The sequence below is a fragment of the Paroedura picta genome, chromosome 16, assembly GCF_049243985.1.
Source record: "Paroedura picta isolate Pp20150507F chromosome 16, Ppicta_v3.0, whole genome shotgun sequence".
Taxonomy (NCBI): domain Eukaryota; kingdom Metazoa; phylum Chordata; class Lepidosauria; order Squamata; family Gekkonidae; genus Paroedura; species Paroedura picta.
In genome coordinates this window covers 9,538,377-9,553,644 of record NC_135384.1, presented here as the reverse complement: position 1 = coordinate 9,553,644, position 15,268 = coordinate 9,538,377, and the positions used below count along the sequence as shown (strand labels likewise).

Genomic DNA, 15,268 nt, shown 5'->3' with positions numbered 1-15,268 from the left:
GAAAAATGCCTGCAGTCATAAGGCCTTAAAATTCACATTAAGTTATCAATACAGTCATTAGTCACAAATCTCGCCCTAATTTTCTTTGCAGCTTTTCCAAAAATGTATCCCTTGTGAGTGCAAGCACTCGAAAGCTCGCGCCCTTAATAAATCTTTGTTGGTCTGATTTTATTGTGCTACTTCAGACCAACTCAGCTACTCATTTGAATCCATGATAAAAGTCCATTTTATCAACGTCCATCAGCCCATTGTACTCCGCAAGAAAACCTCCCCGAAATTTAGATCTAGGATCAATGTAAAGAAGACAGTGTAACAGATAAGGGATTATGTCCTCCGCATATCGCTTCCCACAAACGCCCAGCCTTAAATCAACTGAGACACGAGCAAATCCACCCTGCCATGCAGCTGTCCTCGTGGCCAGAAAACGACGCACGGCAAAAGCAGTTCTAAGAATGAAGCGGCACACATTCTTTGGGCATGATGCTCTTGCATGCTCTTCATGTTATATAAACCACAGTGAAAACATTTAAAACATTATTGGCTTATGGATCTGACTACCTGGTCCACTTTACACACAGTACGTGCCTTTACTCATTCATTCATTCATTCATTCATTCATTCATTCATTCATTCATTCATTCATTCATTCATTCATTCATTCATTCATTCATATACCGCCACTCTCAAAGACTTGCGGTTTACAATAAAATGGTAATAATGCAAACCCTTGAAACTCCCAGCACATTAAGACATGTTAAAGGAAAAAGTATCCCCTGTGCAAGCACCGAGTCATGTCTGACCCTTGGGGTGACGCCCTCTAGCGTTTTCATGGCAGACTCAATACGGGGTGGTTGGCCAGTGCCTTCCCCAGTCATTACCGTTTACCCCCCCCCCCTTTAAGCTGAGTACTCATTTTACCGACCTCGGAAGGAGGGAAGGCTGAGTCAACCTTGAGCCGGTTGCTGGGATCACACTCCCAGCCTCATGGGCAGAGCTTCAGATAGCATGTCGCTGCCTTACCACTCTGCACCATAAGAGGCTCATAAGACATGTTAAAAGCTGGCTATTTGTTCGAGTTAATTCCCCATCTCCCCCCCGCCCCCCCGTCCAGCTATTACTATTCAGAGTCTAATGTCAAATTTGGTGAACAACCCAGAGATGGACGGAAGAAGGCTCATAGGCTATGTTAACTTGTTCCGGACAAATCTCATTTTCCAAATCCCCCCTACTATTTAAACTAAAGCCATCACTGGGCGACTCTAGGGTAAAACAGGCTCAGCCTCCCAACCTCCAAAAGATGGCATTTTCATCGGTTTTCTTTTAAGAGCCCGAAAGAGGCCAAACACCAAAAAGAAGAGGACATCTGCTAATCCGAGATAAGAATCTCCCACCCAGCAGCACTGTTATTTCAAGAAGGATGGGTCAGTTCCATCTACAGCCCAAGAATCAGGCCCTCCTCAAGGAGACATCGCTCACATCGGTTCACGAAGAGTACTGGTATACCTGCCCACCTGGGCCCTAAAATCCCCAGGTGGCATTGTGAGAAGGTGCACATGCCCCAATGTTAGCAGCCAACTTTGGGCTCTTGAAGAGAGGGGGTCTTTAAAAAGCCTTTGTAGGTGGCCTTCACCGACATCCGTGGGGACGTTCCCGCGCTAGTCCTGGTGGGTTTCTGCCTAACCCGCAAGATGGCTGAAGGACAGGCACCGCTTGGGTCTGCCTGAAGGAGGGGTAGTCAAACTGCGGCCCTCCAGATGTCCATGGACTACAATTCCCAGGAGCCCCTGCCAGCAAAAGCTGGCAGGGGCTCCTGGGAATTGTAGTCCATGGACATCTGGAGGGCCGCAGTTTGACTACCCCTGCGTCAGCAGCTTGCAGCTTTGTTGGCAGGTTTATGAAGGCGTCATATGTATAATTTCCCCTGACGAAGATATCTTTGAAGCATGCCTGGACCGCCTCTCTTTGCAGGTGTCTTTTTCATGTGCGCTTCAGCGTCTCTCCCCAGCTGTTTTTGATCCTCCTCCTCTGTTTGGACCTCTCCCAAACATATCCTGTCTCCTTTCCTGCCAGCCCGCAGTAGGGAACGCCAACTTTCACGCGCACATGGCGTGCAGTGGTTAGAGCATCAGGGTGGAAGCCCCGGGTTCGAATCGCCGCGCTGCCACGGAGACTCGGGCGGGTCCCTCTCTCGGCCTAGCCTACCCTGCAAGGTAGTTGTCGCAAGGATGAAGGAGAGAGAGAGGGGGAATAATCTTGTGAGCTGCTTTGGGTCCCCATGGGGAAGAAAAGTGGGGTGTGGAAAGAAATACCAAAAAGATGCAGCTTGATCTGTATCTCTTGATGGTGCTCTTAAGCCAGGCGTTTGGTTGAGGCTGGGTGTTAGATTTGGTCCTATTCCCCCCACCAGGTCCTGCTGTGGTGGTAGATTGTGCTGGGGGCCTGTTTCCATCTCCCAGCCACTACATACATATAAAGACCGATGCCCGGAATATGGGGAGCAATTTTTAAAATGCCGCCATCTTGTACTTGTTTTGTGTTTGTATTTTTAATCGTTTTACTGTTTTGGGGTGATCGATACTGTCGTAAACCGCCGGGACCTAGTTTCTGGGCGTGGCGGTATAGAAATACAATAATAAACAAACAAATACTTGTTTTCATGCTGTGAACGCTCTATTTGCTAACGCTTTCAAAATCAAGATGCTGTCAAAGGCACAAGAAGAGGCTGTAATCCCCCCCTCCCGTCAGTTGGCAACCCCAGGCACAAAGGGACTGGGGAGATGGGCGAAAGAGCCAATTCCTGAACCCACCTGGCCCTGCTCTAAAGCCCTAGAGGAAAATCTAGATCGGGTATCTGTGAGTTCCACATGGGATCAAATTATTAGGCAAGGCACAGTTTTAAAAACGCATCGTATCTTGGAATCAGCAGTTTTCACACTGGTGAGAAAGGGAGTTCCTTCTGACCATCAAGAAGGCCATGCTGGACATCACGGAAACCATACCACAAAAGTCCTCTTCGAGATGGAATTGGGCAAAATTCTGCATCAAGAGCCAGCTGCTTCAGCACCAATGCTTGGCACGCTCTCTGTACCCTGAATCTTGGGACAGCGTCTCAGGATCTGAAAAGACCTGAGCGGGGAGTGACTCTGCTCTTCTCCGAGAGTTCACGAGAGATCACCAGCTGCCCCCTCCTCTCAACTCTCCCCTCCCCTCCCCAAAACCGCCAAATGTGGAGCTGGAGGAACATCAGAGCCAGCGTGACAAGAGAAGCTTGAAAGAAAAGAGGGACATGTCCCAAGGCTGCCTCCCCGGTGGGGGCCAAAAGAGATTAGAGATGCTAAATGTGTAATCGGTTAAAGCATGCGAAGACTTTGAAGATGCAAAGGGAATCGGTGGCGGTGGTGTGGAGAGTGTCGTGTGAGCCTTGGCTGGAGGCAAAAGAAACACAGGAGACCCTTTTAGATCTTACACTTTGGGGAGGAGGGGGAGGATCAAAGCCTTCAAAGGCACTTTTAATCGGCCATGCCAAGACAGTCAAGTGCGGTCCAAACTGCAGAAGGAGGAGACGATAGGCAGATAGAATCTCCAACGCCCCTTCATTCGTTCTTTTGACCCCTGTCAAGGTCAGCAGTGGGGCCTCTTGACCCTCATGGGTAGGGTTGCCAATTTCCAGGGGGTACCTGGTGACCTCCCATAAAGTATTCGATCTCTAAATGCCCGTGATCCGTTCCCAGGGAGAAAGTGGCTGCTTTTTTGGAAGCTGGACTCTTGAGGCACTAGGGGAGTCAGTGTGGTATCGTGGGCTTTAATCTGGAGAACAGGATTTGAGCCCCCACCCTTCCTCCGCAAGAAGGCCGCTAGGTGAGCTTGGGACAGTCACAGTTCTCTCGGAGCTCTCTCAGCCCCAGGTACCTCCCAAGGTGTCTCTTGTGGGGAGAAGGGAAGGCGATTGTAAGCCGCTTAGAGACGCCTTCGGATAATGCAAAGCAGGGTATAAAAACCAACTCTAAAGACTACAAAAAAAAAAAAACAACCTCTATTATACCAGCTGAAGTCCGTAGCTGCCGGTAGAAATGTGAGTTCCAAGCCTGTCATGAAGCCACATCAGCTGGTTTTCAGCCCCAGAGAATCTCTTTTCAGTCTTCTCCCTCCCCAAACTCCCACGGTGGTCACAGCAAAGGGCAGAGTGCCCTTGAGCATGCACAGAGTGGCTTCATCCTTACTCCCGATGTATCCTCCGGGATCAAGGCGGCAGAGAGGCCCAACCAGAAATCGCGGCTGAAGCCCTCACACCTGTCGTTCGGAAAATTCAGCAGTACCCACCTGTCACGGGATTGTGGCTGGTGGCGGGGCCTGAGGAGGAGGGGTTAGGAATGTCAGATAAGCAGAAGTATAATCTGGGGGGATAAGAACAAGATTCCCTGTGGTCACAGGGAAGAATTTCCAAGTGCCTGGCATACTTCCTTCCCTCCCCTTAAGTACGGCCGGAGCAGAATCGATTTGGCCCAATTACAAACTTATTCTAACGTGCGCGCTGGAAACAGATCGCAGAATGCAAAGGTTCTTGGTGCGGAATCCGGATTCTACGCTCCTCTCCCTTCTGTGTTTTTACAGCACACAACCGGGCAGCAATTCTTTCAGGTCAAGTCTGTCCTCTCTACCGGGGGGGCGATGCCACCTGGGCCGGGAGAGAGGCCAAACAGGCCCACCGCCACCCCAGGCCAAGGGATTGTGGGAAACTCTTTCTCTGTGCTCTCGGAAAACTCAGGAGTCCTGGCTCTAAGCCCTTCCAAGGTCCGATCCCAGACATATTGATGTCCTCCCACAGCTGGGGATAGGCCTTCCCCTTGCCACCATCTCTCCCCCGCCCCGCAGTCCAACCCTCTCGTGGTGTAACCAGACGCTTTTCCAGGCCACGGTGCCCCAGGGGGACAGGGCCCACCTGTTGCTAGGGATGGAAATAGCTGAGAACATAATAAACAGGTGTTTGATATAAAGCAAAAGGGGGGCCGAGGCCGGAGGGAGAATGGATGGGGTTGGGGGGGGGGGGATGCGGAGAAGCCGATGGAGGCCGGAGCCTGGCTGTCTAGCAGGTGGTGTCTGTTGGCAGCTGAGGCTTCTGGCGGCTGCTTGGGCCCAGCGGGGGTCTGCCTTGGAAGGGGGGCAGAAAGTGAGATGGCCTTGAGGGAGTGTGGGGGGGGGGGCGGACACAAAGAACTGGAAGGGGCACATCAGAAGGGACGAGTGTCCCCGGACCCTGCATTTGCCAGCGGTGGCGGAACGGCCGGAGACAGGCGAGGGGACGCGCACGGCTGGGAGGGAAGAAAAAAAATAACTCCGTTCTGACAAATGCGGGATTAGCTATTTCGGGACCATTGTGAGCGGCTTCCTCGGCTCGGGCCGCAGCTGTCGAAAAGGCCGCCGGGCCGTTTGGAAAGGGGACAGGCGAGAACTTGGGACATAGCCTCGCTATATATAAATAGAGAGAGAGAGAGACGCATCGGAGGGTGGATTCACACGGTTGCTTTCAAAGTGTGTTTGTTTTCGAGGCATGCGCCGGGCAGCCCTGGAGCCGTGCAGAGACTTCCTCAGCGCCAGAGCACCAGTCATGGCGGCCAAATTGCCCTCAGAGGTGACACACCCAGCACTGCTGGTCTTCTCCGCGCCTGGGCAGGTGAAGGAGACCATTGGGGTGGGTGGTCTAAGCCAGGCCCTCACCTACAAGCTGACGGTACTGAAGGTCAGACAGCGTAATGTAATGGTCCGAAACGCGTGGGAGAATCTGAGAGACTGGGCGTTAAGCCTTCTCCTCCCCATAAAGATAGCAACCTGGGGCCTGACCATTTATCTCCGAGCCTCATTCCTCCTCATAGGGCTTGCTGTGGGACGATGCGCGCTTCCTTGAGATCCTTGGAGGAGATGCAGGATAAGAAACGAAGCTGACAGAACGGGCTGCACACTTGGAAACACCCCTCACCGTCCTCTGCTGTGGGCCTGTAATGGATCCATCAACTTTAGGATTACCAGATCTCTTCTTTTTAGAGGATGTGTCCTCTTTATTTGGTGGCCGTCCTTTTGGGGGGCTCGTCAGGGAAAGATGTCCTCTTTTTGGCTTTTCAAACTATGGTCACCCAAATCGACCGCTTTACGCTATGCTGGAGGGACCGAGACATGAATGTGTCCGTATTGTTGTAGAAGTTTAGGGTCAGTCCCTGGCGGGTTTTCGCAACCAGGGGTTCGTGGAACCCTGGGGTGTCTTGACGGACCCGGAAGGGTTTCCCGGATGGGTGGGCGTTAATTAATTTTGAATATATTTTAAAAATGTGTTAAACATGTATCAGTTGATGTGGCCGTATATGGTCACGTCGGCTCCCCAATGGCCAATGATGGACCTGAAGGGGGAGGGAAGGGGGAGGAGCCCCGGGTGGGCGTGTCCACAGCTCTGCTTTCCAACCATGCTCTGTAGAGAGCGTCACTTCTGGGGTCTCTCAAAGCCTGAAGGACGTTTCTGGGGTTTCTCAACAGTAAAAAAGTTGAGAAACGCTAGGTTATGGAGTACATCAGTGTCCTGTCCCTTCTCCAAGGATTTCAGAGTGCTGATCTCCTCCTTGTTTCCTTAACAAGTTAGGCTAAAACAGATCCAGTGGCCCAAGATTATTTAGTGAGGATCATGGGGATGAGCAGAGATTTAAACCCAGGTCTCCAGGGTTTTAATCAACATGCTAGCTGCGATGCCCCAGTAGGATGGAATATTTACAAGATACCTAGAGGTTATAGCACTCCATCTCTACCCGAGGTTATAAGCACAATCTTAAGGACAATGTCCTAGGGGTATGTCCCACTGAATTACATGGAACTTATTTTTGACTAGACTAAAGCCATGGCCCGGATCCAAACCCCCCTCTGGTCAGGCATTCCAGTCACATGACTCCAGCGTCGCACAGAGGTCTGGATCCAGCCAGCCATTCCCCTCCGTACAGCTGCCTATCTCACATGGCTTTTATCAATGCAGATCTCAAGACCAACAGAGTGAAGCCTTTTGGGGCCGTCAACTGGCTCAGCAGAAAAGCCGGTTGGATCGATGGCTCAGTCCTAAGATGGGGGTCCTTTGTGGGTGGAGGGGCAGCACAGAAACATTTTAAATAAATACATTAAAAAAATAAGCGTCAGTATTGACAGAGAGCGGAGGGAGACAAGCCGCGTTCTTTTTCCTTCCGCTCTATTTATAATCACGCCACGGCAAAAATATCCGGGCAGCTTTCTTTTGGGAAAGGAGCCTCGATCCGTTCATCGAGAGAGTCAAGTTGTTACTTATCGACAGAAGCGATAAAACGACTCCACGGCTCTGGGCTCTGCTCCCCCTCGAGGCAACTCCTCCACTGGAGAAAGGATCCTTCCTACCAAACTGGATTCCTTTCGTGACTCCAGGAATCCTCCAGGGTCGGAAAGGGCAGCTCTGGATCAACAAAGTCTTTCTCCCCCTCCCGGAGCCCGCCGAGGCACATCAAAAGCTTGAAGCAGAGCTCACAAACCGAGCGTTGTCATGATGATACATCGCAAGATGATTTATGGAACTGTAAACTTGCATTACTCTTTTATCATCGTAATGATTTACGGTCTTGACAAATAAATTACTTAATTACCACTTCATTAATTCCTCTTTTTTAGCTTGGAAGGAAATGGCGCAACCCGACCCACAAAGCCTGGGATGGCAAGATCCGGGCCCAAGATAGCCCTTCGGCCTGGAGCCAGCCTTCCAGAACGGTGGCCAGGAACAGGGGTGGGGGGTTGGGGGGCGAGAATGTGCTTTCCAGGGCCCCTCCATTCGGAATATAAGAGCGGGGAGTGGACCGCATCCCTGGGAAGCCAACCTGCAATTAAACCCGATGACTTTTAGGAAGTGAGGCAAGATGTTTTGCTTTTTTTTTAAAAAAAAAATGCCCTTCTTACGAGCGTGGTTTCGGAAACAGAGAGAGACCCAGTTTGGCATAGAGTTTAGTGTCTCAAGTTCAGAATGGGAAGACCCAGGTTCAGCCTACCACACAACTCTGCTGCGAGGACACAATGAAGGGAGAACCGTGCCACTGTGAGTGCTCTGAAGCACACTAGGATCAGCTGAGCAGTAGGTAAAATCTCCATGCTGTGATTCCTTATAGAGAGAACCAAACATTACGTTGGCAGATGGTCTTTCAAGCGTAATAGTGCAGTACCCTAGATCCGCCGCCTTCAAGAATGAAGGTATTTTTACTCCTATTTCTATCCCGAACTCCCTCCAAGGAGAAGAAGAAGAAGAAGAAGAGTTGGTTCTTATATGCCGCTTTTCCCTACCCGAAGGAGGCTCAAAGCGGCTTACAGTCGCCTTCCCATTCCTCTCCCCACAACAGACACCCTGTGGGGTGGGTGAGGCTGAGAGAGCACCGATATCACTGCCCGGTCAGAACAGTTTTATCAGTGCCGTGGCGTCACCCAGCTGGCAGCAGATAAGAGTATCCTCAGGTATCTTAGATAAGACTATCCTTCTCTGATTCCAGGGCCCAGTCTGCACACAAAGGATAATGCACTTTCAATGTGCTTTGGCAGCTGGATTTTCCTGTGCGGAACAGGAAATTCTACTTCTAAAGTGCATTGAAAGTGCATTATCTATTGTGTGCAGAATAGGCCCAGGTCTCCCCAGGCCCAATTCTACACCACACTGGCTTGAATTGCTATAAATTAGCTTGTGTACGATAAGGCTAGATAAGACTCCACCAAATTAACTAATAACCCTCCCACCACAAAGTTGCAGAACAAATTTCGAGTCCAGTGGCACCTTTAAGACCAACCAAGTTTATTAACTGAATAAAACTTAGTGGATTTTAAATTGCCACTGGACTCGAAATCTCACTGCTGCTTCAGACCAACCCAGCTACCCACCTGAGCACAACTAAGTTGATCAAGTCCAGATAATAAACTGCCGTGTAGCTACAGTCTGGTAGTTTTAGTCCCTGACATGTTGCCACTTTCAGAGGCAGAACACTTTGGCATGGAGGGATTCCCATCTTGCCATGCCCTACCTATGAAGACGCCAGCCACAGTTACTGGAGAAGCATCAGGGGCTAAAATTACCAGACTACAGCCACACAGCCCGTAAACCCACAACAAGAAGTACAATGGTGCGAAGGCATTTGAGCATGAACACTAAAGCAGCACACTGTGCGCATTCAGCCATTCTACATCCCACCTTAGGTGATTGATCCAGATCTCACTGAACTGCATCATGTACTTTCATGCGCTGTGCATGTGCTTTCATGTGTTGCACCATCTCCCTCTATCTCTGCCCCTTTACATGAATTCCTTGTGTAGCTGAGAGCTGTCTTGGTGTCGTGGTTAGGAGTGCGGACTTCTAATCTGGCGAGCCGGGTTCGATTCCCTGCTCCTTCCCCACATGCAGTCAGCTGAGTGATCTTGGGCTCACCATAGCTCTGATAAAGCTGTTCTGACCGAGCAGGAATATCAGGGCTCTCTCAGCCTCACCTCCCTCACAGGGTGTCTGTCGTGGGGAGAGGAAAGGGAAGGCAATTGTAAGTCACTTTGAGACTCCTTTGGATAGAGAAAAGTGGCATATAAGAACCAACTCTTCTTCTTCTAGCACAACACCCTCCTGTAATGTGGAAAACTGGGGGGGGGTAGTGAGTGGTATTGCCAACTAGCCTGGAGGGTGAAAAAATCCAGTCCTCTATTAAGAGGCAAAACAGAGGCAAAATCTGTAGGAAGGGAAAGTTTTAAAGCTTTGCATGGCATAGACATCAATTAAGGACAGGACATTTTTCTCCCAATGTGGAACCCTAGCAGCTACTGTGGAAACAAGGGTGTTAACAGTGTGCAGAGGTATCTCTGCTTGCATCTGTGAAACTTTGGAAGGCGTGAGATTGTATGCACACTGGAATGAAGTTTTTCCAGCCCTCCCCTCTGCTACAAAACGCACCGCCTCACTAATACAGCCGGTGTCCTGCCTTCAACCCAGGAGACAACTGATCTACAAGACATCTCCCCGTCTCGCAAATGTTCCCAGACACCTCCGGGAGCCTTGGGGAGTGTTCAAGGCTAGATATCCTACAGAGGAGCTGACTCAGGAAGCAGAGAACATCTAAGGCACTCTGCAAATGACAACAGGTTGGGAGGGGAGGGAAATCCCACAAAACTCAGCAAGGCCCTGAGGTCGCAGAAGACAAGATGATACAATCGATGCAGTCGAATGGCTTAGAACAGGGGTAGTCAAACTGCGGCCCTCCAGATGTCCGTGGACTACAATTCCCATGAGCCCCTGCCAGCGAAGAAATGAAGAAATACACGACGGATCGTCCTGCGGGGGAGACTCATGGGGCTTGGAATTTCTTCCTTCTGGCTCGGTGGAGGAGAATTTGTTCTGTCTGGATGAATAATTCATCCAAAGTGCTTGGCTAAATATTCAGTGCTAATTAATCCATCCCCAGTAGGTACCACCCACCAAGCCCTGGGGTTTGGTGTGCCAAAACACAAAGGCCAGTGGGAATCACTAGCCCCAACTCTCCAAGCACGCAGGAGACCATAATTAACTGATGGTATCCACACAATGCCACCAACGGGAGGTTTTTAGGATTATGCCTTTAGGATTATGCATTCATTAATCCAGAATAACCCCAGTTCCCTCATCACAATCACCGGAGGGCCACACGGCCAGTCCCAAACCCACATATCCCACAAAATTTTGGGGGGGCGGGGGAAATAAATCAGCACTGCTATTGCTTGCTTGGGGCCATTCGCAGTTAAGTTGAGATACCAGAACGAATGGATCTTTTAAAAAAGGGCCAGCGGGCACAGGTGAAGGCGAAAAGGAGGGGAGGTCACCCAGGTGAGGGAACAAACCGAGGAAGAAAAGGCAGACGCAACTGCTCCCTACATCACAGCGCCCCCTGATGGCAGCCTGGTGTCTTGCTAGCGTTGAAACAGTCATGGGGAGAAACTGGGCGACCCTGAGTAACAAAACCAAGAGGAAACTGGATCTTTGCCGTGCTCTGTATTGTCTAGACTGGATAACTCTGTGTCCACCAGATTTTCATGAACAGGAAGAAATTTCGGCAGCCCACTCATGTTAGAAGAAGAAGAGTTGGTTTTTACATGCCGCTTTCCTCTACCAGCAGGAATCTCAAAGCGGCTTCCCATCGCCTTCCCTTTCCTCTCCCCGCAACAGACACCCTGTGAGGGAGGTGGGTCTGAGAGAGCTCCGAGCGAACTGTTCTGTGAGAACAGCTCTATCAGGACTGTGACTAGCCCAAGGTCACCCAGCAGGCTGCATGTGGAGGAGCGGGGAATCTGCACTGATTAGAAGTCACCCCTCTTGGCCACTACACCAAGCTGGCCCACTGTACCAAGACAGCGTGCCAGGAAAAGGGTCAGATGCTGGATTCTGGCTTGGCGTTTGTCTTTCTGAGCCATGCTTCCTTTAACTTGATCTCACTGGACTTAGAAAGATGCAGCTCTGCTGCGGAAGGCATTATAGGTTCCCCTTTGTGTGTGTGTGTGTGTGGGGGGGGAAGGATGTGTCTATTACTGAAAGAGCAGCGATCCTGTTAAGAGAACAGAGATCCCGGACGATGACCAACTTCCTTTAAGGCCAACCCAGTTTTACTCCAGCCATAAGCTTTCGTGTGCCCGCACGCCTCTGCCAGATACAGCGAAACAGAATATCCTCAACCACAACAGAGAGGAGAGAAAGGATGTGCGTGGGGGGTGCTTAATTGCCATCCACAGATCTTGACGCTGCCTGAATCCAACCACAGCTAGCATCACCCAGAGATTTACGCATCTTGACTCTGCCCGGCCCTTCCTGACAACACCCCCAAACACACACACCCTCTCTCAGCCTGTATGTAATGGTGGAAGAAATTGTGTTCCACAGTATCACACAAAAGCTCTTATACCATGAATCAAAGGTGCCTGGCTGGAGGACATTACCCCAGCAGAAAGAAGGTCCACATTGAATCAGGGGAGGTCATTAGCTCTCCCAGTGTGTCTCTCTCTCTCACGCACACACAAATCCACACCCAGTTGGGCAATGGGCAATTTGAGAAGCAATGTTCCTTTGTTCGAATGACCATTTCCTGCCACGGCAGGGTTTTATGGGTCAAAGGTGCCATTCCCCCTTTCGGCTACTGGTATAGAGATCTTGGCTTGCAGCTGGAGGCGGGAGGCTCTTGGCACATCCACCTGTGGAAAGGGTGACCGATGCTGCATTGGAGTAGGGGATCCTGGGAAACTCCTTTCAGATGCGGGGAAATTCAAAAAGCACAGCAGGAAAGGCAGGGGCACCGAGAGAAACTGGATCCCCCCCTGGAAGAGCGGCTGGAGCTCACGCCGATCTCCAAATCTAGGCTCTTTCTCAGCCCCTGTTTTCTCTTTCCCTGGGAAAATCCATTTGGAAGGATTTCGGAGAACAAGAAAGCCTGTGTCCTTTTTGGCCGGGCTTAAGAGAGGAAGATCCCTTGGTTTTGTCTGTGGGTTTTTCCTGAGAACGCCCATCTCAGTTTGTTTCTTGGCCCCAGGGTCCTAGCTTCAAACCCGGTCACCAGTCCCAGGCTCCAAAACGTGGGCCGCGGTTATAAAAAGAGCCTCTGAACATGGGCCAGTGGAACGTGGAAAGGAGCCCTTCCAAGTGCAAAGTGGGGCCGCCGGGACCACCTAGCGTCCCACCCCTCTCCCCCCATCTCTTTTAAGAAATCCCTCCTGCGTGCACAGCTCTTAGCACATCAGAGGTGCCCCTCCGGATCCAACCGGCGATTGATCTAGCCCAGCATCCTGTTTCGCATGCCGGCCAGCCCCAAAGCGGCAAAGTTCCCGGGGGAGGAAAGAATAACGAGAATACATTCTGTCCTAACCCACGCCCCGGAAAGAACCCGGAATTTATTTCGGATGCTTCTGGAGACGAGGCCAGAAAAAGAGCTGACTCTCTCTCTCTCTCTCTCTCTCTCTCTCTCTCCCACACATAGTCACTTAGCCCTCGGGATCCCTTTCCAAGGGGGGGGGGAGAGCAACCCAGGCCATCCCATCCTGCAAAGGGAACCTCTCCTGCTGGGGGGGAGGGAGGGCAATTCCTCCCCTCCCATGCCACCAGCAGAACTGTGAATGGCATCCTCCCCAAAGATCACCCTGCCCAACCCGGCTCGTCCAGTTCCTGAGTTTGGGATTCCCATCTGACAGGTATCCTGGCCAGCAGCCAAAGCCGTCTGTTGAGAGAGAGAGAGAGAGAGAGAGAGAGAGAGAGAGAGAGAGAGAGAGAGAGACTGTCTAGCCCCTGCATTTAGGGAGAAGCCAGGGACTCCCTCTTTTCCTGAGACTGTTGCCCCCAATCCGACTCCATCTGTCTGCCCTCGGTGGGGAGGGACAGGTGGCTGCAGGAGAGGCTGGAGGCTCGTGGGGCCAAGCGGAGGGGGGGGGGTAGAGTGGTGGCGGGGGTCCTGCTAGGGCAGGGGAGAGGAAAGGGCCTGATGCCGACAACGGCCCCCTCCTCTCCTGCTCTCCGAGTGGCCCCCAATGCCTTTAAGCTGCAATGCCCCCTCCTTAAAAAAAACCTCACTGCCCTTTCAAAAGACTTAGACACACAAAAGTGGAGGGGGGGGGATGCACCCAAGGTGGAAAAGCCAGGCAATCCAAAACAGCCCAGGTGAGGACCCAGGAGGATGCTTGGCTCCCCCACCCAGCAGGAGCTTTAATAGAGGGGGATCGGGGTGTTTGCCCCCCTTCTAAATTCTGCCGCTTCCCCCTGGAGCTCAGGCAGGGTGCCCGGCCGGCTCACTCACCTGCCCCCTGGAGAGCACGTGTCCCTCGAAGCAGCAGCAGCAGGAAGCCAACGACCACCCAGGGCATCTCTGGACGGAGTCACCCCCCCTGGCCCGGCCACTGAGGCTGCCCTTCCACTTGAAGGCACCGGTACAGCCAGGGTCCCAGGGGGAGGGGGGCTGTGACAGGGAGGCCTGCGGTGTGTGGGGGGGAGCAGGTCTCTCTGCACGGTCACCAAGCAGTCACCCGAGGGTGCTCGAAGATCCCCTGCAAAGCCGGCGACCCCAGTGGCTCTCTGGGATCCCGAATGCGGAGGCGGCTTATAGGGGAGAGTCCGTAGCCATGCCGGGCAGGGGCAAGCGGAATCCGCCCGGCCTCTTGCCTGGAAGAGTCCTTGATCCGATGCGGGATCACATGTCCTCGGCTCCTTCCTATGGGGATCCCCAAGGGACAAGGCGGCAGAGCCCTCTCCCAGCCCGAGGGACCGCCTGGCTCAAGCGCCTCTGGGACCTCCTTCTTCTCCTCCTCCCATCAGAGGGGGCAAGTCTGGCTGGGACCCCCGCATGCTGAGCTGGTGGGATCTCGGACCTGATGGATTCTGTGGCGGGGAGGAGATCATCTCCCTCAAGGGGCTGAGGATTCCCCGGGCGCTCTCCGTCTGCTCGGGTCCTCCCTGCCTCAACAAATCCGGGACCCAGTCGATCTCCTGCCAGAAGCGACGCTTGCCGATCTCCTCCGCGCTCCCGCTCCTCTGCTTCCAGCAGCCTCTTCTGGCGAGATCCCCCACGCCCGCGCTCTTCCTGCCTGGATCGGGAACCTCTTCCGAGGCGGATTCTCAAAGCGTGCCCGGGCCAGGTGGGGCCAGGGGATCCCGGCGCCCGGCGGTGCCGTCGGAGAGGATCCCCGTCCGCCGCCCTCCGCGGACGCCCGCGAGGCGTCTCGATCCGGAGTCAGAGCGAATCCCGGGAGAGGCGCTCGCCTGCGGGCGGATCCGTTGCGGGGGAAGGAGGCGGCGGCGGCGGCGGCGGCGGCGCAGGGGGAGCCCGATCTCCTCCCGGCCGCCCCGGAGCACCACCTGCGGCTGCCCCGCCGACAGGGGCGCCTCACCTCCGGCCCGACGCCTCGCTGCGGCTGCTCGAATGCGCTGCGCTCCGTCCCGCCGCCGCCACCCGCTCCGCTGGCAGCCGGAGGCAGAAGAAGGGAAGGCGGCTCCCCCGCCATCCCCACCCCGCTCCCAGTAGATCTCCCCGCCCCGGCCGCCGCCGCCGCCACCGCCCCTGGGACGTCCCATCCCGGAGGGGGAGGGCCGGCCAGGCAGGCAGGGAGGAGGCGGCGGCGCCTCCCGCGCTCTCAGCTCCGCGCCCAGCCTTGAAACCCGAGACGGGGAGGGCGGGACGGCGACGAGCAGAAGGGGCTGCCTCGGCCGCCAGGCTCCTGCGCGCCGCGGGCGGAACCGAGACGGCGCGGTGCTGCCGAG

General features: G+C 53.3%; 1 protein-coding gene across 2 annotated transcripts in view; it reads right to left on the bottom strand.

Annotated features, from left to right (window-relative positions):
- The window catches only part of KREMEN2 (kringle containing transmembrane protein 2), a 59,267-nt gene that overhangs the window by 20,532 nt on the left and 23,467 nt on the right, over window positions 1–15,268 (bottom strand). Inside the window, exon 1 of one of the 2 annotated variants that reach the window (XM_077315233.1) lies at window positions 13,812–14,943. The exons of the other annotated variant lie outside the window; for it this stretch is intronic. Coding sequence (XP_077171348.1) covers window positions 13,812–13,878 — 67 coding nt within the window. The 5' untranslated portion in view covers window positions 13,879–14,943. Of the gene's footprint in view, window positions 1–13,811; window positions 14,944–15,268 lie in introns of those variants that run through there. 2 annotated transcript variants of the gene reach the window in all.